This window comes from Zeus faber (assembly GCF_960531495.2).
Source record: "Zeus faber genome assembly, chromosome: 15".
Taxonomy (NCBI): Eukaryota; Metazoa; Chordata; class Actinopteri; order Zeiformes; family Zeidae; genus Zeus; species Zeus faber.
The window spans coordinates 735,175-760,370 of NC_137194.1; the positions used below are offsets into that span (position 1 = coordinate 735,175).

The 25,196-nt window shown below is 44.5% G+C and overlaps 1 protein-coding gene across 1 annotated transcript; it reads right to left on the reverse strand.

Moving 5' to 3' along the window:
- Positions 1-11,204: 11,204 nt before the first annotated feature.
- On the reverse strand, positions 11,205-22,471 carry rhoab (ras homolog gene family, member Ab). The gene is made up of 5 exons (XM_080015619.1): positions 22,392-22,471; positions 14,710-14,867; positions 13,098-13,218; positions 12,300-12,430; positions 11,205-11,777 (listed from the first exon to the last, which is right to left on the reverse strand). The coding sequence occupies exons 2-5, from the start codon at positions 14,863-14,865 to the stop codon at positions 11,604-11,606; spliced, it is 582 nt and encodes a 193-aa protein (XP_079871745.1). The 5' UTR covers positions 14,866-14,867; positions 22,392-22,471; the 3' UTR covers positions 11,205-11,603.
- Positions 22,472-25,196: the final 2,725 nt, after the last annotated feature.

The window sequence follows — 25,196 nt, forward strand, 5'->3', positions numbered from 1 at the left end:
TCCCGAATTAGGGACACATTGTCCAGAATGGACCTACCAGGCACACAGTAAGTTTGGTCCTGATGGACGACCAGGTCCATCACCTCCCTCAGCCTGTTGGCCAGTGCCCTCGACAGGATTTTATAGTCCGTGCACAAAAGGGACACAGGACGCCAGTTCTTGATCTCCTGCAGGTCTCCTTTCTTGGGTAGGAGAGTGATGACTGCCCTCCTGCAGCTGACTGGCAATAACTTATCTTTAAAAACTTCATTAAAAACCATTAAAAGGTCCTCCCGTAACTCCTCCCAGAACTCTTTGTAAAACTCCGCAGGAATCCCGTCGATGCCAGGGGCCTTACCCCCCTTCATGCTCTGCAGGGCCGTGGAAAGATCCTGCAGGGTCAGAGGTTCCCCCAGCACCGCACTGACATCTTCCGGGACCCTGGGCAAATTCCCACAAAAGGAGTAAAACAGTTCTTTTTGCTCCTCGTACTCACTTCTGTACAGCTCTGTGTAAAAGTCCACGGCTCTCGTCCGGATCTCCTCCGGCCTCCTGAGCTCCTGTCCCGTGTCTGATCTCAGGGCGTGGATAAACCTGCTCTGCCCGTTGCTCTTCTCCAGGCTAAAAAAGAAACTAGATGGTGCGTCCATCAGTGCTGCGCTCTGGAAGCGAGAGCGGACCAGCGCCCCCTGCGCCTTGGTGCCTAGTAGGTCTGCAAGAGCAGCTCTTTTAGACTTGAGGTCCTTAATGTGATCTCGATTCCCAGTGGGTTCCACTACACCCTGTAACTCCACAATGTCAGTCTCCAGATCCCTCATAGATCTGGTGATGTCCCGTGTGACATTGAGAGTATACTGCCGACAGAGCTGCTCTATCTCCCTCTTCCCATAGTCCCACCACAGTCTTAAGGAAATAAAATCCTGCTTTCTGTCTCTAAAACCTTCCCAAAAAAACCTAAAAGCATCTTTAAAGTTGGAGTCACATAGTAGGGTGGTGTTAAAATGCCAATATGCGCTTTTGGGCTTTACATTGGCGATAAAAACACGGCAAACAACCAGGGAGTGATCGGTAAAACCAACAGGCACCATTCTACATTCCTTAAAAATGTTAAAATGGTGCTTAAAACAGTAAAACCGGTCTAGTCTGGCCAACGATAAAGAGGTGCCTCTGCAGTGCACCCAGGTGTACTGTCTTTCATCCCCGTTGGTTCTCCTCCACACGTCCGTTAGCTCGTTCTCGCTTGAGAGCAGCCTCATCACGTTCTGCGATGCTCTGTGAGGCTCACAGTGGTTCCTGTCTAACAGGTCGTTCTCGGTGCAGTTAAAGTCACCTCCTAGAAACAAAAACTCCCCAGTACGAGCTTTGCTTAAAACCCCATTTAAAACTTGCAAAAAAGTGACTCTGTGTGGTCCTGTGGTGGGAGCGTACACATTTATAAAGACAAACTTATGATGCTCAAATGCTGCCCTCACCACCATCAGTCTGCCCTCCACCACCTCCTCCACCTCAAAGGATGCTGGGGCAAAGCTCTTAGAAAAGAGAAGAGCCACCCCACCGCTGGTGGTGCTCTTGTGGCTTAGCACCACCTCCCCCCCCCACTCCCTCTTCCAGTCAGCCTCATTGCCAGAGTCACTGTGGGTCTCCTGCACCAACAGCACATCCAGCCTCTTCTGCTCCATCAGCTCATACAGCAGAGACCTCTTGGCTGCGTCTCTGGCCCCATTCGCGTTCAGCGTGCTGATGTTAAAGTCACTCATTGCAACGGAAAAGGGAAACAGCCCGAACAGCAGCGCCCACCTCCACCTCCTCCCCATCCTCTCCGTTGTTCAGCTCCTTCCTGATCTTCTGCACTATTTTCTTTAACCTGTACACCTCCTGGTCCGTGAACCCTCCTCTCCCCTTACTCCTCATCTGTTGCTGGGCCGCGTTCGCCAGCAACTCCTTGTCTGAGAAAAAATCCTCCACCTTAATCCCTTTCACATTCTTCGTCCTGTGCAGAAACGCTTTTATTTTGCCCACACTGTAGCTTTTTTTGCCCTTTTTCTTCTTTACGCCGAGAAAAACCTGCCCCTCACTGTCTGCAGCAGAGTCCTCCTCCATCCAGGACTCTGACTCCGAGCCTCCCTGCTCCACCTCCTGACTTGCCTTCCCCTGGCTTGCTGTCCCTCTCTTCGCCTGAGAGTCTCCTGCCATTTTGTTGGACTTTCTTTTGAGCCGGGGGACTCTCAACCGATCGTCCTCATCCCCCATCTCAAAGTCACTTCCTTCCAGTGCCTCCTCCTCCCTAGCTACGTCACCTGCACTCCTTTGACTTTGTTCCGTAGCTTCCTTTCCCTCACCAGTCCCCTCCTGTCCCCCCGCACCCACCTGCCTGTCTTCCGGACCCTCCTCCTTCCCCTCCTGTCCTCCCGCCCTTACCTGCCTTCTTTCCAGACCCTCGCCTGCCTCCCCCCGTGTCTCCACGCTCACCTGGCTGCGCTGTCTACCTCCACCCGTTCCCTCCTGCGGCTCCACATTCCCCTCCCCCCCCTCCTTTTTTTCCCCCTGCCCCTCGCCTGCCCCCTCCTGTGCCCCCACCTTCACCTGTTTCTTCTCCTTTCCTTTCCGCCCTCCACCTGTCTCCCCCTGTGCCCCCACCTCCACCTGTCTTTCCCCTGCCTCCATTTGGCCCTCACCTGCCTCTCCCTGTGCCCCCACCTTCACCTGCTTTTCCCCTCCTTCCTTCTGGCCCTCCCCCGCCTCCTCCTGTGCCCCCTTCTCTGCCTGTTTTCCCCCCTCCTGACCCTCACCTGCTCCCTCCTGTGCCCCCACCTTCACCTGCTTTTCCCCTTTCTGACCCTCACCTGCCCCCTCCTGTGCTCCCTCCTTGTCCTGTCCACCCTTCTGCCCCTCACCTGTCTCGCCGTCTGCCTTCTTGCCTGGACATGCCCTGACCTGGTGTCCCTCCCCACCGCACCCAAAGCACTTGGTGGTGTCAGTGTTGACAAACACCACATAGTCAAACTCATCCGCCCTGATTTTAAAAGCTACGTTTAGCTCCGCATCCCTGTTGTTCAACACCATCAGGACGTGCCTCCTGTGCGACACCACATGCTTGAGCAGCGGCGACTTGCACCCCGACGGGACTTTTTTAACTGGCGACACCACCTTCCCGTGCCTCGCCAGTTCCTTAGTGAGGGTCTCATCCTTAATAAACGGCGGAACATTCGCCAGATTCACCCTCTTCGCCGGTGTGGAGAGAGGCAGGACGGGAACAAACATTTCGTTCACCGTGACGCCGCTCGCCACCACCGCGTTCACCTTGTCTACACTGTCCAGGAAAATGACCACCGCGCTGTTCATCCGCGCTGCGGACACAACGCTGCTGTAGCCGACAGCCTTCCCCACCGCCAGGCTGCAGTCCTCCACCCAGACCGAGGAAGCCACGGGCAACTTAATGCCGTGCTTCCTCGTTAGCCTGGTGAGGTCCGACATGGTTGCGGAGAGAGAGGGAGGGAGGGAGGGAGGGAGTATATGGGAGGGATATATATAGTATATATAGTGTATATAGTATATAGTATATATAGTATATACAGTGTATATAGTATATAGCATATATAGTATATATAGTGTATATAGTGTTATTTCACGGTAAGGGGGCGTGGCTGGTATATACAGTGTATATAGTATATAGTATATATAGTATATATAGTATATATAGTATATATAGTGTTATTTCACGGTAAGGGGGCGTGGCTGGTATATACAGTGTATATAGTATATAGCATATATAGTATATATAGTATATATAGTGTTATTTCACGGTAAGGGGGCGTGGCTGGTATATACAGTGTATATAGTATATAGTATATATAGTATATATAGTATATATAGTGTTATTTCACGGTAAGGGGGCGTGGCTGGTATATACAGTGTATATAGTATATAGTATATATAGTATATATAGTGTATATAGTGTTATTTCACGGTAAGGGGGCGTGGCTGGTATATACAGTGTATATAGTATATAGTATATATAGTATATATAGTGTATATAGTATAGAGTATATATAGTATATATAGTGTATAACGTATATAGCATATATAGTATATATAGTGTATATAGTGTTATTTCACGGTAAGGGGGCATGGCTGGTATATACAGTGTATATAGTATATAGTATATATAGTATATATAGTGTTATTTCACGGTAAGGGGGCGTGGCTGGTATATACAGTGTATGTAGTATATAGTATATATAGTATATATAGTATATATAGTGTTATTTCACGGTAAGGGGGCGTGGCTGGTATATACAGTGTATATAGTATATAGTATATATAGTATATATAGTGTATATAGTATATAGTATATATAGTATATATAGTGTATAACCTATATAGCATATATAGTATATATAGTGTATATAGTGTTATTTCACGGTAAGGGGGCGTGGCTGGTATATACAGTGTATATAGTATATAGTATATATAGTATATATAGTGTATATAGTATATAGTATATATAGTATACATAGTGTATAACCTATATAGCATATATAGTATATATAGTGTATATAGTGTTATTTCACGGTAAGGGGGCGTGGCTGGTATATACAGTGTATATAGTATATAGTATATATAGTATATATAGTGTTATTTCACGGTAAGGGGGCGTGGCTGGTATATACAGTGTATATAGTATATAGTATATATAGTATATATAGTGTATAGTATATATAGTATATATAGTGTATAACCTATATAGCATATATAGTATATATAGTGTATATAGTGTTATTTCACGGTAAGGGGGCGTGGCTGGTATATACAGTGTATATAGTGTATAGTATATATAGTATATATAGTGTATAACCTATATAGCATATATAGTATATATAGTGTATATAGTGTTATTTCACGGTAAGGGGGCGTGGCTGGTATATACAGTGTATATAGTATATAGTATATATAGTGTATATAGTGTTATTTCACGGTAAGGGGGCGTGGCTGGTGTATATAGTTGGTGGATGGTCTGGGTTGAGCAGCCACCCCTGACCTGGATCTAGGTGATTGGGATCGGGGTGGCTGCATACCTGTTGCTTGTTGATTGGTCGAACGAGCAGCAGGTTAAAACCTCCATCCCTACATACACTCAGTCAGGAGAGGAGCCCTGTCATGACATGTTCTATCTGCTCCTGGCTTGTTCCAGCTAGCCTCCTCTCTACAATAAACTGCTCCTGGCTTGTTCCAGCTAGCCTCCTCTTTACAATAAACTGCTCCTGGCTTGTTCCAGCTAGCCTCCTCTTTACAATAAACTGCTCCTGGCTTGTTCCAGCTAGCCTCCTCTCTACAATAAACTGCTCCTGGCTTGTTCCAGCTAGCCTCCTCTCTACAATAAACTGCTCCTGGCTTGTTCCAGCTAGCCTCCTCTTTACAATAAACTGCTCCTGGCTTGTTCCAGCTAGCCTCCTCTTTACAATAAACTGCTCCTGGCTTGTTCCAGCTAGCCTCCTCTCTACAATAAACTGCTCCTGGCTTGTTCCAGCTAGCCTCCTCTCTACAATAAACTGCTCCTGGCTTGTTCCAGCTAGCCTCCTCTCTACAATAAACTGCTCCTGGCTTGTTCCAGCTAGCCTCCTCTCTACAATAAACTGCTCCTGGCTTGTTCCAGCTAGCCTCCTCTCTACAATGTACTGGTGTCTACAACCCATCATCCTCTGTGTCTTTGTGCAGGGGGTCCCTGAAAATGCCGCTTGGGTGGCGTGTGGCAGGCGGAACTGCCACAACAGTGTATATCGTGTATCTAGTGTTATTTCACGGTAAGGGGGCGTGGCCATTGTGAACGCTAGTGTAGTGAATTCTGACAGACTGTGGGAACAAGACTGAGACTGAGAACGGTGATGAGATGAGATGTATACAGTATACATTGTAAATCATGTATATAGTGAAGAAGAATCTTTACTGATCACACAACATACCACACTACAACACATGCATACATACACACTTTGTGAAATGTGGCCTCTGCATTCAACCATCTTGGCTTGTCTATCCTCCAGACATGAGGAAGTCCAACACTGGTCAGACGATGATGTGTGCATGTTTTTGGTGGGGGTCTATAGTATATATAGTATAGTGTATATAGTATATAAAGGGTGATGAGATGAGATGCTTGGTATTGTACACAGTGTACAATACAGACTGGTCAGAGAGGTGGTCGGAACACTTGTGAAACAGGTTTGTCGTTAAGTGAGGAATACATGTAAATTATATTTACAGTAAGACGTATTTCATAATAATTCTAATCGCAAATGAATGTTAAAGTTCCATAAATGTCTGCATTACAATATAGACAAGTTATCTATTTAACTGAATCTTACAATTGTACATTATTAACAGTCACTTTTTATTATGAACAGTAAGTAAATAGAATAATATAGAATAAAATAAAATAAAATAACTCAAGAAAGTAATATAGAGTGGGGGTATGAAATATAGATAAGGGGAATAGACGTATGTATATGGGATAGGCTATTATGTATATGCAGTTATGTGCAGTAAAGTGGCATGTGAATAAACTGAGGTAATGCGTGTAAGATATTCAGTACAGTATAACAGTACGGCACAGCAATACAGTAACACCGAACAGAACAGTAATACAGTGCAGTATGCAGTAACCCAGAACAGTGATACAGTATGCAGTACAGTATGCTACATACAGTACAGTAAGGCAGTGTGTGTGTGACTCAGTACTTTTTGTTAGGACCCCTGGTGAGTTCAGCGTTGACAGTTCTTATGTCTTGATGTAGAAACTCTGTCTCAGTCTCTGTTCTCGCTGTGTGGCTGTAGAGGCTCCTGCTCCACCACAGCAGCTGGAAGAGTCCATTGTTGGGGTGGTGAGGATCCTTCATGATGCTGCAGCTCTGCTACTACACCTCCTGGTGTATTAGTCCTGCATGGAGGGGAGGGTAGTTCCAGTGGTACGTTCAGCTGAAGGCAGCACCCTCTGCAGGGCACGCCTGTCCTGAGCAGTACAGTTGCCAAAGCAGGCAGTGATGTTGCCTGCACGATGCTCTACACCACTCCAGAGTAGAAGGACTCGAGGATCCTCACAGAGAAATTACATTTCACTGCATATATGTATGGAAGTATGTATATGTATGTGACAAATAAAAATCTTGAATCTTGAATCTTGAGACCCTGAGTTTCCTCAGCTGCCTGAGGTGGTAAAGACGCTGCCTCGCCTTTCTCACCAGAGTGTCTGTTTGTAAAGTCCATGTTAAGTCCTCTGTAATGTGGCCTCCAAGGTACTGCACAACCTCCAAGGTACTGCACACCACGCTCACTTGCGTGAGCGTGGTGTGCAGTACCTGGGAGACCGCGTCATCCGTGGATCTGTTCTGCCGGTACGCGAACTGCAACGGGTCCAAGGTGCGGGGGAGGGAGGCACAGATATAATCCCTAATCAGCCTCTCGAAGCACTTCATGACCACCGAGGTGAGGGCCACCGGACGGTAGTCATTCAAGCAGACTGGATAACACATATAACATATATGTAACGGATAACACATATAACACAATGTTGATAAACACTGTTTACTTTGACAATTTTATACAAGTTGTCTATTTGTTATTGAGATTGCCATTAAAATAACATTCATTGTTTATTTGACATGTGATCTTTATTAATACTGTGATATTTGTTTTCATATTTTGTCCAGCTGTTTTGAAAAACTGTTTAATAAAACAATTATCTGACTTGTTTTGTCATTTGTTGTACTAATTTACTAATTAATCCATTTTGCAATTACAAACTAAATCAAAACTATAAATTCAGCAATTTTCTTTTCTTTCTTTCTTTCTTCTTAGAAAAATGATTTAGAATTGACCTTTCTCATACACCAATGTCAAATCATATATGAAATCAGTGTTTGACGTCTCGTTGAACTGGCAGTCTTTCCTACGTAATGCCATGAACGTAAGACGCATATTCAGGTCAGTCTAAAGGTCGGTCACGAAATTCGAAGAAAAATATTCCATGTGTGAAACTGCACAACCTAACTCCACCATGTTTGATGTTTATACGTTCAGAAAATTGTGATGCATTTCACATAAAAATAAGAACTGTAATACTTACTGAAAAAGAAAAAAACGAATAAGCTGTACCTTGTGTATTGCTTCCTGCAGCTATATTTATTATTATTTTTATTAGTAGTATTATTATTATAATTATTATTGGTTCTTTGTTTGTTTTGAGAGAGCGAAAGATTTCAACTCCTTATCGGCAACAGCTTCACAACGGCATCAGGCCGAGGCCGTGGGTCCGGGACCACAGATCGAGGTCCTGGGTCCGGGTTATTAATATTGAATATGATTGGTTACAATGATTATCACCATCATTATTAGTTATTAATTGCAGAATTATTCGTATTAATAATCATCGTACTAATATGATTGCAAATTAATCAAATGGATAATAAGATTCTTTTTTTTAAAACACATGCCCTGTTTCTACAATGAAGGGGGTTTCTGCATTATCAATTTTTCCTAAATATATTATAATGGCTCATAACGTTAAATTATATTTAATCTAATCCGTGTGGACCCTGAGGCCATAACAGACCAGTTTAGAACCAGTGCTTTATCGATCCAGTTGTAAAAATATATTATTTCTTTGTGTGAAATGAACCCAGAAGGCTTCAGTGGCTCGGTCATTATTTCCTCATTACTAACGATCACATGTATATTGAATATTTAATGTATATTTCATGTATTTTTTTGCATTTTCAGAGGCCACGTCCACTGGCAGTTATACTTCTCTGTATAGAACCAGCTATAGTCATTCTACCATACCATCCCACAATTTATGCATCGTCTTTTTTATATTTTAAGTGAATATTGCCCATGGAATGACTGCAAGTTGCATTCTCTCTGCAGCATCCAGCTTCATCCCACACAAGATGTAGGCCTACTCCGCCCACCTCCACATCCCACACGCTGCTATTTATGGGGGAAATGGACGGCCGTGGGCAGTTGTCATTTCGGTGCATGTGTCTCCTCCTCTTCCTCTGCTGCAGATGGAATGTAGGACAAAATGTGCTTGTTGCAGTTCTTTAGTTTCTTTAGTTTTGAGCTATTCCGTGAACAATTTCAAGTCACTATTTTCGAATACAAATGTAATATAATGTCGGGGGGTTAATAACATTAAAAACTTAATGCGTCATGATTTGTGCATTAACAAGAGTTAGGGATGCTGAGCTGTGGGTTGCCAGGTATGAATGCCATGAACGCAATGCCTCGGGCCAGAACATTATCAAGTGACTCAACTGGCAACCCGACAGCGCCAATGTGTCAATCACTGGAGCCCACAGATCAATAGTTTCGTTCCAAATGAGACCACACCTCAAACAGTCAACATCTGCATTGTTTTTATGTTTCCTTGTGGATTTTAGTCAACTCGAGACACTGAAAGGTGAATTTTCCGCCATTTCAAAAGGAGCTGACAGCATCTGCAGCCTTGTATTGAGCTAAAACGGCTCGCATGTTTTTTCGTTACAATCACAAAACATGAATTTCCCCAAAAACTGGAGAATTTTTCAACCAAAGTTCCCAAACACAATGAATAAGAGCTGGGTGTTATAGAAAGTAATTTATTACACAAACCAAAGCTAGTTTACAAATACAGTTTCCAGTCCTGTGCGTGTGTATAGCCTATTATGAACAAACCCACATTCTATATTTATAGACTTGAGCATACAGCTTGCTTTTCCTGCTCTTCAGGTCACAAATTGATCGCAGTTTCAGAAACCAAAATTTTAAATACAATAAAAACTAAAATAAATCGGATTTATACACAAGGAGACTTTTTTTTTTTCCTTTTGTCTTTTCAGCCTAGTTTGCATTCAAACTGAATCAAAAATGGAAAAAAATAAGAAGCGGAGCCAGCGGCGGCGGTCCGTTTAAAGTTCCTCCCACTACCCAACACCAGCATTCGGCAGCGACGGTTGATGCAACAACCAAGATTGAAATTTGAAAATTTCAGTTAAAGCACAAAGATAGAACTTAAAACAACGACGATAAGCCAGTCGCAGAGCTCCCATTATTTTTAAATACTGATGGTACACAACATGTTTAAAGTTGATGTTTGTTTTTTAAAGGAAAGATGAAAACCACAAAAAGAAGCTTGTGGAACAGGAACCAGGTCGTTGCTGGAGGAGAACGGAGACGGGATAAAGCAAATCTACAAATTACAAGTAAACATGTGTAGTACACACACACACACACACACACACACACACACACACACATATATACACACACACACACACACACACACACATATATATATATATATATGTGTGTATATACATATATATGTATATATATATATATATACATATATATATATATATATATATGTGTATATATATGTGTATATACATATATACATATATATATACACATATACATACATATACACACATATACATATACACACATGTATATATATATATATATATATATATATATATATATATATATATATATATATATATATATACACACATATACATATATATACACACATATACATATATATACACACACATATACACATAAATACACACACACACACACATATATATATATACACATATATATACATATATACACACACATATATATACATATATATATACATATACACACATATATATATATATACATATATATATATACACACATGCATATATACACATATATACATACATATATATACGTGTGTATGTATACACACGTATACACATTCACACACGTATACATACACATATACACACGTATATACATATACACACACACATGTATATACATATACACACACACATGTATATACATATACACACACATGTATGTGTGTATATAATATATATTTTTTTTTTTACAGACTAAACACACTGGACATGAGCAGCTTGTTTGTTGTTGTTCATTTTCTCGTTTGTGTTGTTTACACTTGCACAGGTTAAAATAATAAAACGGATCCTGCAGCTTGTTGGTCTCCATGTAAACACCAGGTCGCCCTCCATCCTCCATCCTCCGCCCTCCATCCTCCGCCCTCCATCCTCCATCCTCCGCCCTCCATCCTCCACGGGCCCCTGGCAGAGATGGCTCCAGCGTCGCTCACGTGTTGTGGAGCGGGGGGGGGGGGGGGGGGGGGGACGTGCCACGCACCCCCCCCCCCCACACAGCTTACATCATTTGGAAAAGAAAAACAAAACAACAACAACCAAGATGGCCGCCGAGGGCCTGGTCACAGCCAAGCAAGCAGTGGGAGGAGCCTTCAAAGCGACTGTTTGGTGACAAGCAGGCCTCCGCAACAATGGTTGCCCCGGTAACAGCTGCACCGGGGCAACCAGATTTGGGCAACTGGCCTGGGTTACACCGTCCACCCAGGAAAAGGACTTTTCCTGGTTTAGGTTGAAAAGAGTCAAATTGAAAAGGTTGAAATATGATGTTTGAAATAATGTTTATCACTCAACGACTTAACCATCACATCGGTTTTGGCAGCAAAACACGTCAAAGTGTTTGGGAGTGAATGGAAAGAGAAGTTCTACGGAGGCGCGGTCAGTTCAAAGACGGCGGCTCTAGAGGATTCGACACTTGCTGCTCTTCTTGCCGCGCTTGGCCTGCAGCGCCGCCCTGGTGGCCATCTCAAACACCTCCCTCACGCCGTCCTTGGTCTTGGCGGAACATTCCATGTAGCCGAACGCTGCGATCTTAGCGCCCATGTCCCGAGCCTCCTCCGGCTTCACCGGCTCCTGTGGACGAGTCGGTTCAGGTCCGGGGTCAAGGTTCACACACACAAGCTGGTTTTGAACTTGCAACTCAACCTTTTATGTCTTTCGTGTTTCATATCGGTGTTTTTATCTGCAGTCAAATATTTACCTTTTTTAATGAAATGCAGTTTGTACATCCAACATCACTTACCGTGCTTCTCATTTATTTCATTATTCTGCTTGGTAAACACATTTGACTTTTCTTATTGTCACCGTCACATCAGATTAAAAAACCCTCTGATTTGCCCTTGTAGATGAAAAGTGCTTTGTCATAGAAAGCAGGGTCAGAGGTCAAGCAGTGCTGACTACAGCGACATTAACAAGCTCAAACTTTGACAAGATCCTTTGTGCTCGTTGCGTTGACTCCTGCTTTCCTAGAGAATCCGGACAGGATGAGGGGCGTCGTGTCACCCACCAGGCACGGACATTTTGATTGGTTGGTGACAAAAACACCGCAAGCAGAGTGGTGATGTCGTGAAGAGGTTGTGATGTCATCGCTCGTACCTGCTTCATCTTGGCGAGCTCTCGGCGCGTGTGCTCATCGTTGCGCAGGTCTTTCTTGTTTCCCACCAGGATGATGGGGACGTTGGGGCAGAAGTGCTTCACCTCCGGGGTCCATTTCTCTGGAATGTTCTCTGTGGAGCAGAGGGAACAACGGACCACGTCAGGGGGGACCGCCATCCCATACGACCCATAAATAAGAGCCTCCATGCAGGCACGTTTCCCACCAGGATGATGGGGACGTTGGGGCAGAAGTGCTTCACCTCCGGGGTCCATTTCTCTGGAATGTTCTCTGTGGAGCAGAGGGAACAACGGACCACGTCAGGGGGGACCGCCATCCCATACGACCCATAAATAAGAGCCTCCATGCAGGCACTGTGCGCACTTCCTGCTTCCATCCACATTAAAAACAACCCTTCTGTGTAAATATAGCTTCACAGAGAGACGCTCTACTCCCACCACCACCACCACCATCAGGCCAATGGAGGTTTCAATGTGATGATCACAAGGACTGAAGCAGGTTGACACCACAGGAACAGGAATCAGCTTCATCTTTAAAGTTTGTTTATATGACATGAAGCCAGCACTTCAAAAAACAATGACATAGTTGACAATGTCTTGGACCTGTGTGTGTGTGTGTGTGTGCGTGCGCGTGTACATGTGTGTGTGCGTGCGCGTGTACATGTGTGTGTGTGTGTGTACGTGTGTGTGTGTGTGTGTGTGTGTGTGTACGTGTGTGTGTGTACGTGTACATGTGTGTGTGTGCGCGTGTGTGTATGCGTGTGCGTGTTGCAGACTCACCCAGGCTGTCAGGGCTGTCTATGGAGAAGCACATGAGGATGACATCAGTGTCTGGGTAGGACAGAGGCCTGAGCCGGTCGTAGTCCTCCTGACCAGCTGTGTCCCACAGAGCCAGCTCCACCTGGGGGGGGGGGTTACAGGCAGGATGAGAGAGAGAGACAGAAATGGAGAGAGCACAGAGAGAAAGAAAGACAGATGAGAGGAAGGATGACGAGTCTTGAGTTTAAAAACATGAACACATGACGTGTTGGAGGGGGGTTATATTACAATATTTACATTTCAACATCATCTCAATTTTAAAAATGCGTCACATCTGCAGTCCCTCCATCACCCTGTCATTCCACATTAAGCACACAACGTGACAGAGACAAGTTTAAATCTGAGCTCCTCATCATCATCCTCATCATCATCATCCTCCTCCTCTCGCAGAGGGACCTGGGTCTAAAAGTGGAATAGAAACCAGAACGCTCCACAGGAGGTTTCCTCAGCCTCCTGGACGGCGCAGGGGGTTGGAAACCACCCGGCCGAGGCACAAAGTCTTCAAGTCGGGGCAGTGCGGGGGCAATGGAGCCCTTCATTTGTCAAAGGAGGAAGAAATCGATGTGGTCATTTGGAGGAAAGAGTCTTTGTCCTCAAAGCTTTCGACAAGTAATAAGAAAAGCTACATCTGCTCATTCCACAGAAATTCTAATCAGCTGCTTGATTTGAGATAACAGCGTAGCTAGCAGCAGTGTTTGGGTCTAATCAATGTTCTGAATTAATTGCTTCCCCACCAGTTGATTACAAAGGTCGTTCCTATTTGCCAGAAAAGTAAAAGACTCCTAATTGCATATCAATCCCGTGTTAACTCTAGGGTTCCACTCATTGTGATCCAGGAATTAAGCTGCACCAGGCGAGCCCCGGGGAACAGACAGTGGACTGTGAAAAAACAAGTCCTTGGGGATTTCGGTTGATGTTGTGATGTGATGAAGGGGGGACGGTAGCTCAGGCGGTAGAGCTGGTCGTCTAGTAATCCAAAGGTTGCTGGTTCGATCCCAGGCTCCTCCTGCTAGCATGCTGTAGTGTCCTTGAGCAAGACACTTAACCCCTCATTTCTCCTGATGGCTGCGTCCGTCGGTGTTTGAATAATTGTAAGTCGCTTTGGATAAAAGCGTCTGATCAATGACTAAATGTAAATGTAAATGTAATGTTTGTGGCCCTGATGCCAACAGCGCTAGCATTTCTAACTCTGTTCCCAAAAGTGAGACACGATAGAAATCGCAGAATGTGATTTAGTGTGAAATCCATAGGAAAGCATTCGGAACATTTGTAAAAAATGCGGCGGAGGTTAGAAAAATGATACCATTCAATTCCATTGTTTACATTTGAATATTATAATATCGGTACTTTGTTTGGAAGTTATACAAACATTCAGCTTAAAGATGAACCAGCACCACAGCCACAAAAGAAGATAACTATTTGATTTCTGTTTTCGATGGAATTTGTTCAGTGAAAACATTTTGTAATCCAGGCAAGTTGGTGAAACTGAAAAGCATGTATAAAATGTGATTATAATGTGATTATAGAGAACTTTGTATTTGGGCTTTGAGGAAACAGGCGTCCGAGCGCTCACCTGTTTGCTGTCCACCTCGATGTCCGCCACATAGTTCTCAAACACCGTGGGCACATAGACTTCTGGGAACTGGTCCTTGCTGAAGACGATGAGGAGGCAGGTCTTCCCACATGCGCCGTCTCCAACGATTACCAGCTTCTTACGGATGGCTGCCATGACTGGAGAGCGACGGACGAAGGAGTTGGAACCAAAGTCAGAACGGATGGGCCAGCCACCGGAGAGAAAGCAGGAAGAGGAAACAGGAAGGTCGCCAGTTTGATTAATGTGATGCTGTGTCATTTTCAATTGGCAACTTAGTGAAATATGTAAGCGGTTTTGCATGGACGAAGGAGGTAAATTGGTTTTTATGAATTTATGATTGTGAGCAGCGAGCAACTGTTAATGTAAAATTACAGCTGTTCACATGATGGATTCTACATTGCACATAAAGGCAAGCTTCTCCAGCTACGGCTCAGAGCCACTAAGTACAAGAACAGAGATTGTGAAAATCTTTCCAATCATACTTATCACTGGCTTTTATTGCAGACACTCATTTCAATAGTAAAAGAACCAAGTAAAAAAATAAAACATAAAATCCGCATTTTTCGACAGAATCAAGTATATCGTATGAGACAGAATTATTTTTATTTTATTAAACACATTTATACACTGTAAAAATATGCAAATATAAATTGTTTATCCAAAAAACAAAGCTTTTTTGAGGAAACTCGTGACAGGTAATATAAAAACATTATTGCACAATGAAAGCCATACTTCGAATACCATTTCTTGCTTCTACAGAGAAACCTTCATCCACAGCTCGGTTTATAATTAAATATAAAAAAGGTGGGAGCTGGTAGTCAACTCTTAGGCCTCTTTATTGGAGGTTGCAAACCCAAAATGTGAACTCTGTATATCTAAATGCAAACCTGTAAATCCGTGACCACAAACACATATGGAAGCAACAATTATGTTTAATGTCAATACCATCGCTTCCAGCACACAATCACTTAGCCACGACCAACCAGTAATAACAGTATTTTTGTGGACACCTTGTAAAACGTCACCGTGCTCTTTACAAAAAGGAAATGAAGTAGATGTTCCAGTAAGCCACAGGCCTACAGGGTGAGAAGGAGGTTGCTAAACCGGCAAAAATAGGAACTGAGCAGTGTTTGCACAGTGCGTGTGGAAGGGAAGTGGCGAGGACAATAAACACAGACTAAGTCTTGTGTCATTGTTTGAGATCCATATCTTTCGGCGTTGAAAAACAACCTTCCAACACAAGCTGTGATGTTCATGCGGAGGTGCTAAGGGTGACAACTGGTTGGAAGTCATAATGGCAGGAACGGATGCATTAAAGTTATACAGGGCAATTGTTAGTACCAAGGATATAATGCAGGCACCCCTCGTGCCCCCGAGTGGAGTCAGGGAGATATTATGGGCTTATAAGGGTTGTGTCACTAGGGCAATGAGCCTGGTTTCAAAATAACAGTGTTTCATTAGGTTGAAACCTATGAACTCTAAAGGAGAAGAGGTTCAACAACACAATTCTAACTATGGTCCGCGTTAAGAACAAAAACAAAAACAACAAGCATCCAGTCATCCAGCAGACGTATCTCTTGGTTGGTGGATGACCTGTCTGAAACAGCCGATAGGTGTCTGAGTGGGACGGTAGCTCAGGCGGTAGAGCTGGTGGTCTAGTCATCTAAAGGTTGCTGGTTGGATCCCAGGCTCCTCCTGCTAGCATGCTGTAGTGTCCTTGAGCAAGACACTTAACCCCTCATTGCTCCTGATGGCTGCGTCCGTCGGTGTTTGAATAATTGTAAGTCGCTTTGGATAAAAGCGTCTGATCAATGACTAAATGTAAATGTAATGTAATGTGGATCACACTGTCTGAAAGAAATTCCTTCAATCAAACCAAACATAATCGTTTAGCCTAGAGGACACTTCATTTCTGCACATCTTAGCTACAGAGGTCATAATGAAATACATGCATGGTCAACTAATTCAGCAACAAATTGTGATTTTACTGCCAAACATTAAGACCTCTTCAAAATCAGATCAACGCAGTTAAGATATACTTTATACTGTATAGCATATAGATATTTTCTTACAGTCTGAAAGAACAGGCCATGACATCCTGGAGAAAACGAGTGTAAGCCCCCCACGTATACTCAGAAACACATTTGTGACGGATGTGATGCAGACAAAACAAACATTAAAAAATAGAAAAAGGAAAACGCCAAACAGGAAGATCCCCATTAGGGCTGAGCGGGACTGTTGTGTCTCATGGATCTTATTTTGGGAAAAACGTTGTGGTTTCACAGTGCAGGGAAGCGGAATCAAACTCACACCGGCTCTAATCCAAGGCGTCCAGAACAGCCACATATTAGAGAGCCAGTGACAGAGCCAGAGCCCATAATTCACCACGACACTGGTGTCTTGGACAAGGTAAGCTGAGCTGGGATTGACCCCTCGGGTTGATTCATGACCCCTGATCGGCCAAAACAAGACTACAGACTGACCTCACATTCCCTGAATGCCAGGCCATGTTAGGAATGGTAGCGTGGCGACCCAAAATCACTTCAAGGAACACAGACTTCCCCTAAACACGCTTTCCACGCACACAGTATCAGAATGTAGCCACAGAGAAATTAAAACCAATAGAACCCATCAAAGGATTTCTAAGTGAATATTCTACCAGTTACGAAGATAAATCTTTAACGTTTGTGCGATAGCCCAGGCCAAGGATGTCACATATTTGAGGACAAAGGCTGGGTCATCAATGTGCATCACTGCATTCTATTATGAAATCAAAGACATCATTTTAGCACTAAAATAGATGACGCCGACCGTGACAGGAGCCTTCCTTGGAGACACCGGAGGTAACGGCTAGGGCTGAATGATTTGGGAAAATAATCGATTTGGAATTTTTTAGACCAATATTGCAATTGCGATTTTGTATGATTTCGAAGTTCCATACATTCTGTATTATTCACTAAAAACAAGCATTAAATCTTTCTATAGTTTGACCAACAAAAAAATGGATACAGTCAGAGAAAGTGTCCACATTTCGCACAGTTTTGTGCCATTAGGAGAGGAAATAAAGTAAAAAACAACCTGCTGTGGCACGCCGATTGCAGGCACCCCATCCCTGGCGCACACCGCTGGGTCAGGCACCATCGGAGAGAGAGACGGGTGTGCAAAATGTGCACCAATCCCTCCGTCTCCGCGCCTCCCCCTGGGATGGCGCGCTAGGCAGCCGCCTACCTCATCTACAGGGAGAGCCGGCCCTGAACAGACATACCGAGTAGATTGTGCAACATAATTTTAATTTATTTTTATAAATCGCAGGCTTTGCTTTTTGAAAATTGCGTTCTGTTAAATTGCAATGGCTGTTGAAATTTGATCAATCATTCAGCCCTAATAAAGGCGCTCATTGTCAGGCTTGCATAACCACAGGAATTTGGGAAGACAGACGCACAACACAACGTAGGTATTTCACATGCCACTGACTGACAGGGCGGAAAATTGACGCTGGCCACACAACTACTTAATCTCCGGCTGTGGCTGGTAGGGCGGCTGAGTCTACCGCACACGTAAGCACAAAACCAACCATGATCTGAAAGCTAGTCCGGGTGCAAAGGGTTCAATAGCAGGGCATTGAAACTAGTTTCAATTTAATCTGCCCCTGAAGGGCCAAGTACTAAAACAAATATAATTATTTACAGTGTCTCAGTGGTGTAAATGTAGTGTTACAAAACGACGGGAAACGCTCCGAAAACGACAAAGTTTAGGTTTTCACCAGGGTCTGATATCCATTTGGAAAATAGTTGGATTCTTTAGGGGAATTTGGGAATTTTGAACTCATAGGCGGATATGATGACCTATCCATACTGTGTAAAACTCCTTGATAATATATTCTTCCAAATCTCCCCAGCCCCAAGTACTAGAAAATAGGCACAGCAGACAATCTGATGAAGTGCACCCATTTAAGGACAATGACAAGTAAGACATTATCGCAATCTGAAAATAAATGAGTCTTAAATTTGTTGTTCTTGATTGATTTGAACAAGAGCACACATGGTGTACTCTCCTCTGATCCATCATAATCCCAATGGATAATAAGAGCCAGGCTGCCGATGCAAATCTATATCCCCTCAGTCCGACCTGCATGGGAGTCAAATCTAAGTTCTATAATTAAATGTCAGTAGAAAGAAAACAGTACCCAATAAATATCAACATGATGGACCATATCAATCGGAGTGTTCCACTACAATACCTACACGGGTCTTGTGAATTTTGGTCTGATACTGCGAGAACGAAGAGCGAGAGCGACTGTGCAATAGAAGATATAATAAATGGGGGGGGGGGGGGGGGGTTTGCAATCCTACGGCTGAATAAAGTCATTAAAGTAGGGAGCGAGGGAGAAGAGAAACAGATGGAGAAATAAGAGCAGATGAGATGGAGATAGAGGGAGAACCCTATGGAATGAAGAGAGAGGGGGGACATCCAACTGGATAGAATTAACAGGAGAAAGGGAGATGGCAGCTGTGCTGTCAATTTGGTGACTGAATGCTTTATTTAGCAAATTAAGGACAGATCAGCGGGTGGAAGAAGTGGATTGATCGGGGGCAGCCTGGAGCCTCCTGATAACATAGCTGAAGAGACCTTCAACGAGAAAGGACACTCGACACGACAGCTCTGTCAATCTCTTGTCAATTGTCTTCCCCAACCGGGCGTGGCGGCTTGATTTACGCCTCGGGGCGCGGAGCGGGGCCGGCGGCAATAATGTGCCCGTGAAAAAACGGATGCATTATATTTGAGCGTGCATTCTCCACAAAACGTCGCCAGTCGGGTTTGTTCATAGAATGGCCCTCCTGGTTGACGTGTGTTTCATGGTTGGAACATGTTAGGCCCACGCAACACGACCCAAACCCCTCACCGTCTAACCACATTGGCATTGATTTGTACATCGTCCTGTCAACAGCTGTATTAGATAACTAATCTATCTTTATTAAGATACTTGTATGATATGCTGAGAAACGTTCTGGTACGACAGCCCACCGTGCACGGTATTGGGAGGTTAACTTTAACTGCAAATTCACATCAACCAGCAGTTAAAGTGTAAATCCATAAGATGTGTTGGGTGGATCCCAGAATTCGAGCCAAAACCGCAAAATCTGGGCTCCCCCTCGTCTCGCTCCAAGTGGGGCATTTTCTTTGCTCCAAAATTTGCCTCCTTCTGATCCATGGATGTTTGTTTTTTTTCCCTTCTTGGTAACGCGAGGCGGCAGGGATGTTTTTGTTCTTCGTTGCAAATGCTCATCCATATTGACAGTTTAACGACCACACAGGGCTGTGGCGATAAAACAATATAGATAATTTTCACAATAAAATCTTCCACGCTAACCATGAGAAATTTATGAGATTCATTTGATACAGTTCTATACGGAGCCCATTTTCCCTTGCCTACAACAACACAAACAGCCAATCATACAGCGCAGAGCAACAACCATGTGACACGAACAGCCAATCGTACAACGGGAGAGCCAGTGCTTCCAGCGCTCTCTCCCCGGCACGCCGCCAGCTGGACAGAGGCCCCCTGGGGCTAATGTAGTGGGTCTTCCTCAAACACCAACCTGAACTCTACACCAACCCGAGCCCGGCACACCCCCCCCATCCCCAAAACAATCTGCAATTTTCAGTGACGTCTGGTCTGAAAGTCGGCGAGCGACCAGCGGTCCACTCCAAACGTCCCAGCATGAAAACCACAAAGCGCACATTTGGGAACTTCCTGGACTCTTCTCAGATGACAATGATGATTATATCATATATTGAAATGCATATAATATACAGTATGTGTGTGTGTGTGCGTGTGTGTATGTATATATATATATATATATATATATATATATATATATATATATAAATAATTTATTTATCTTTATGTTTACATAAATTGTATTTATTCAGTGTTTTATATAAAACCAAGAGAATACATATAAAACTGTAAATTGAGCCTCATTATTTTAAAATATATATTGTGATAATCATCGACATGGATCAGAATAAAAACTATATATTGTGGTGAAATCTACGCTGCTGTACCAAATTCACCGTGGCTGCCTTCTTGCGTGCGCCTGACCTTTGCGTTATTGCAGGGAAAGGCGAACGCCGCCACCAACAATGGCAGCAGCACATAGAGGAGCACGCGCAGTATGCAAATACATTGAACGTCTGTTTCAGCTAAATAAATATGGGATTACCACTTTAAAAGCTAATCATAATTAAATGCACAACACCTATCCCAGATACCCTTCCGCACTACAAAATACCTGCTACGGTGTTCTTCAAAATACATATGTAAAAAAAACATCATGTAAAAACAAGCAGGGCATAAGAGAACCCTACATGACAGTGTAGAATGTTGAAATGCCAATACTGGGTGGGGAAAGGCAGCCGACTGACAGCTGACTGTCCATAATTCACTTTGCAAGGTGACCACACCTTTATTTAAAATAATGTCATGTCTATAACTGAAATGCTCAGCCCTCTGCTGAGATGGTCAGGGTGAATCATTGCCTTTTTAACCAAACTAGCTGTTATGGTTGTTTCCCCCGTGTTCTTTCCCCCCCGCTTAGTCACCATGTAGCTCTGATGTGAGCCCCCACTGTTCGGCCAAACAGTGTTTCCAAACCCACGGAGCTGGGTGGGTCACCAGGGAGATGACGTCACCACACGGGCAACAGATGGCCAGTGTGTCCGCAGTGGAAGGACGGGTGGGCGGCCCGCGTCCGAACCAAACGGCCGGTCAGACGGAACATAATGTACAGGCGGGGGACGCTTCCGCCCCAAAAACGAGCCTCATACGCAGCGTTAACTACAGTGCAACGTAAAGAAAGTACCCAAAGTTCCTTCATCGCACCGCTTCACCCAAAACGGTGGAAATGAATCCTAAAATAACAGGACCACGATGGCTGTCATTCTGTTTACGGTTCCACTTCCGAGTCACGGAGGAAATGGACGTTTCCCCCCCGTCCCGCCCCAGATAACGGCTGTTATTTTAAAGACCGTTACCGTCCCACCCGCGGTAACGGACCGTGTCGCTGGACCCGCACCGCGGAGCAACGTCCCCAAACCTCCAGCTTCTCCTCGTTTCCCTTCGACAACTTGACGCGGACAACGCCGCCCCGAGACCCGCCGGCAAAAAGGAAGTGTTCAATCATCTGAAACTATTCGGCGAATTGAAGTTTCTCCGCTTGGAACGGAGGAGCGATGTGTCCGGGTCAAGCTTGGACGACCTTTAAACCAGGTTTACCACTTTTTAACCGGTTTGTTCTGAAGACGATCCAATACGTTGAACTCGATGGGGTTCATTCCCATCACCCTGCGCTATACGGCTCCAACAGGGGAGTCCGTGTACCGGAAAGCCGGTGCGGTGCGAGCCCAACTAGCCGACAGCCGGTGACGGAGCGCGGAAGAGCCGACGCGGTCCTGGTCGCTCCCCTGGAAGCTAGCTGGCTAGCCTGTTAGCCTAGCCTCACTTAGCTCCTTAGCCGAGGCGCGTTCGTGTTGCCCGAGCCGCTTAGCACGGCCGCGGGCGCCGCCGGAAAACTTCTGAATTCGCCCGTTTCCGCCGGCAACCGGACGCGCCGGGCGCGGAGCGGACGCGGGGCAGTTTTACGGGGAAGTAGTTTTACCTGGAGTCGGTGTCGCTTCTCGGGCTCTGCGCTGCTGCTCTGCGCCGCCGCCGCCGCCTCGCTCCGTTTCTATGGGTCGGGCCGCGGGGGCGCGCCCTGTGCCCGAGGGGGGAGGGGCGCGGGCACGAGCACGGGCCACGCCTGCGCGGGCACGACGCGCGGGGGAGACGGTGCTTTATGATCTGGAGGAACGTGGGAAAATATGATTTAAATGAACAAATAATCATCATCATAACAATACATAACAATGATCATCATAAAAATACTACCAATAATAAATATCATTATAAGCACAATCCAAAATATATATATTACAATAATGATAACGGTAATAATAATAATTAATAATATAAAACATATAATCATAATAATAATAATAATAATAATAATAAAAATAATAAACAATAATAATAACAACAACAATGTATAATAATAATAATAATAATAATAAAAATTAATAAACAATAATAATAACAACAATGTATCATAATAATAATAATAATAATAATAAACAATAATTATAATAACAACAATAACAATAATAATAATAATAATAATTATTATTATTATTATTATTATAAATACTATGAATAATATTAATAATAATAAAACAATAAATAAATACACTGAGTCATGGACACAGTCTTATGTTGAGGAGTTAGGAGTTTATTCTGAAAAATAAGTGTGGGTTGAGGAGCTATAAACAATGTTTTATAATCAATTAATAAATCAATGAATTATTTTTTCCTATCTTTCCAAGCTACAACTTCTAGAGTGTAATGTTATGCTTTTATATTGTGATGAGAGACGTTTCATGGCCTAGATGACAGCAGAAACCGCGATTTACTGATTTATTTTCTTTGACCCAAATGCATCATTTGTTTCTGGATCATCAATGGCGCCCCCTACAGCTTATAAATAACAATAACATAGCTCAACCATATAATAGTAATAAAATACACTGTTTTAAATTGCCCATTGTCTGTTTGAATAACATACTATGCTATGTATATGGGACGTTATTTTATTCTGTGGATCATACACTAAATACATAAATACGACTTTTGAATTTGGAATTGAACTTAAACCACAATCATCAGACCAATGGTCTTCCAGACCTACTGCTCTACCTGGCGGTCAGTTTAGGTAACACACACACACACACAGTGAAAGGGGATTTCATGAACTGAAAATTTAAGATGATCCATAGTAACATAAATGATGTTTCAGAAAATAAAGTCTCGGTCGGGGTTCCCTGTTTTCCACGGGTGAACTTCAACCTGACAAGAATCAGCCAAAACACCTGACAACTGACCCTTGACCCTGTGACAGTGTTCCCAGGGAAGCAAGTTGACATTTGATAAATTCATTAAATGTGGCATTATACACATTTCCATACTAAAATGAATATTCTCAACATCTCAGCAATAGAAACATAGAAACACAGTTACAATAGGAAATAAAAAGAAAATAAGAATACGATAATACAACATGAACATAATGTCGTAAAATCATAATAATGTGCCTTGTGTGTAGTGTCTATTGTTTATAAGCCTTGTTGCCTAGTGGGAAAAAACTGTCTTGGAGGCGGCTGGCCTGGGCCTTGAGGGGCCTTGAGGCGGCTGGTCTGGGCCTTGAAGCGGCTGGTCTGCGCCTTGAGGGGCCTTGAGGCGGCTGGTCCGGGCCTTGAGGCGGCTGGTCCGGGCCTTGAAGCGGCTGGTCCGGGCCTTGAGGTGGCTGGTCCGGGCCCTTAGGCGGCTGGTCTGCGCCTTGAGGGGCCTTGAGGCGGCTGGTCCGGGCCTTGAGGCAGCTGGTCCGGGCCTTGAAGCGGCTGGTCCGGGCCTTGAGGCGGCTGGTCTGCGCCTTGAGGGGCCTTGAGGCGGCTGGTCCGGGCCTTGAGGCGGCTGGTCCGGGCCCTTAGGCGGCTGGTCTGCGCCTTGAGGGGCCTTGAGGCGGCTGGTCCGGGCCTTGAAGCGGCTGGTCCGGGCCTTGAGGCGGCTGGTCTGCGCCTTGAGGGGCCTTGAGGCGGCTGAGTGGCTGGGGGCTTTGAGGATGCTCCGGGGTGTCCACACCACCCTCTGCAGCCTCAGGATGCTTCGGGTTGTGCCTGGGGACCTGGGGCCCCATGCCAAACTCTGTTAGCCGCCTGAGGTGAAATAGGCGTCGCATCACCGTGCCTTCTTCACCACGTGGGCGGTGCACTTGTCCCAGGTGGGGTCCTCGGTGATGCGAGACGCCGAGGAGCCTGAAGCCGCTGACTCCCTCTACGGGGGATCCGTTGATGGTGGTGGGGTCCAGCCTCTCTGCACCCTTTCTGGAGTCCACCATCAGCTCCTCGGCCCTATCGACGTGGAGCGAGGTTGTTCTCCTGGCACTGCTGTAATGCCGTCTTGTCGTTGTCGCTAATCGGGTCTATCACTGTCGGGTGGTCAGCGAATCGGATTACCAGTTTGGAGCTGGGCGTGGCCACGCACATACCTCGAGAATAATACTCTTCCAGGACAGCTCGTTTAAAAGGGCATTTTGGACAATTACAGTATGTCCATGACTTTATATGTATGTATGTGTATTCCATGAGTTTTCCAAAATGGGTACCTTATCGATCGGTCTGTCTTGTTTTTCAACAAATTCCTGCTTACAATTATGTATTTTTTCATATCCATTTTATAAACACTCTGAACATCCCGGGTGGAATCCTGGTTTCGTCCCTGGATGAGATGAGAGGTTTTGGGTGCAGGGATGTTTTTGGGACCACATTTGTCATTGATGTGGCCCCTGAGGCTCAGAGGGGGGCCACGATCAATG

Excerpts from the sequence above, each read along its gene's own strand:
- rhoab (XM_080015619.1), bottom strand. The coding sequence starts at position 14,865 with ATGGCAGCCATCCGTAAGAAGCTGGTAATCGTTGGAGACGGCGCATGT. Across the intron at positions 13,219-14,709 it reads TCGAGGTGGACAGCAAACAG|GTGGAGCTGGCTCTGTGGGA; the intron begins GTGAGCGCTCGG and ends CCCCCCCCCCAG. Across the intron at positions 12,431-13,097 it reads AGACAGCCCTGACAGCCTGG|AGAACATTCCAGAGAAATGG; the intron begins GTGAGTCTGCAA and ends TCTGCTCCACAG.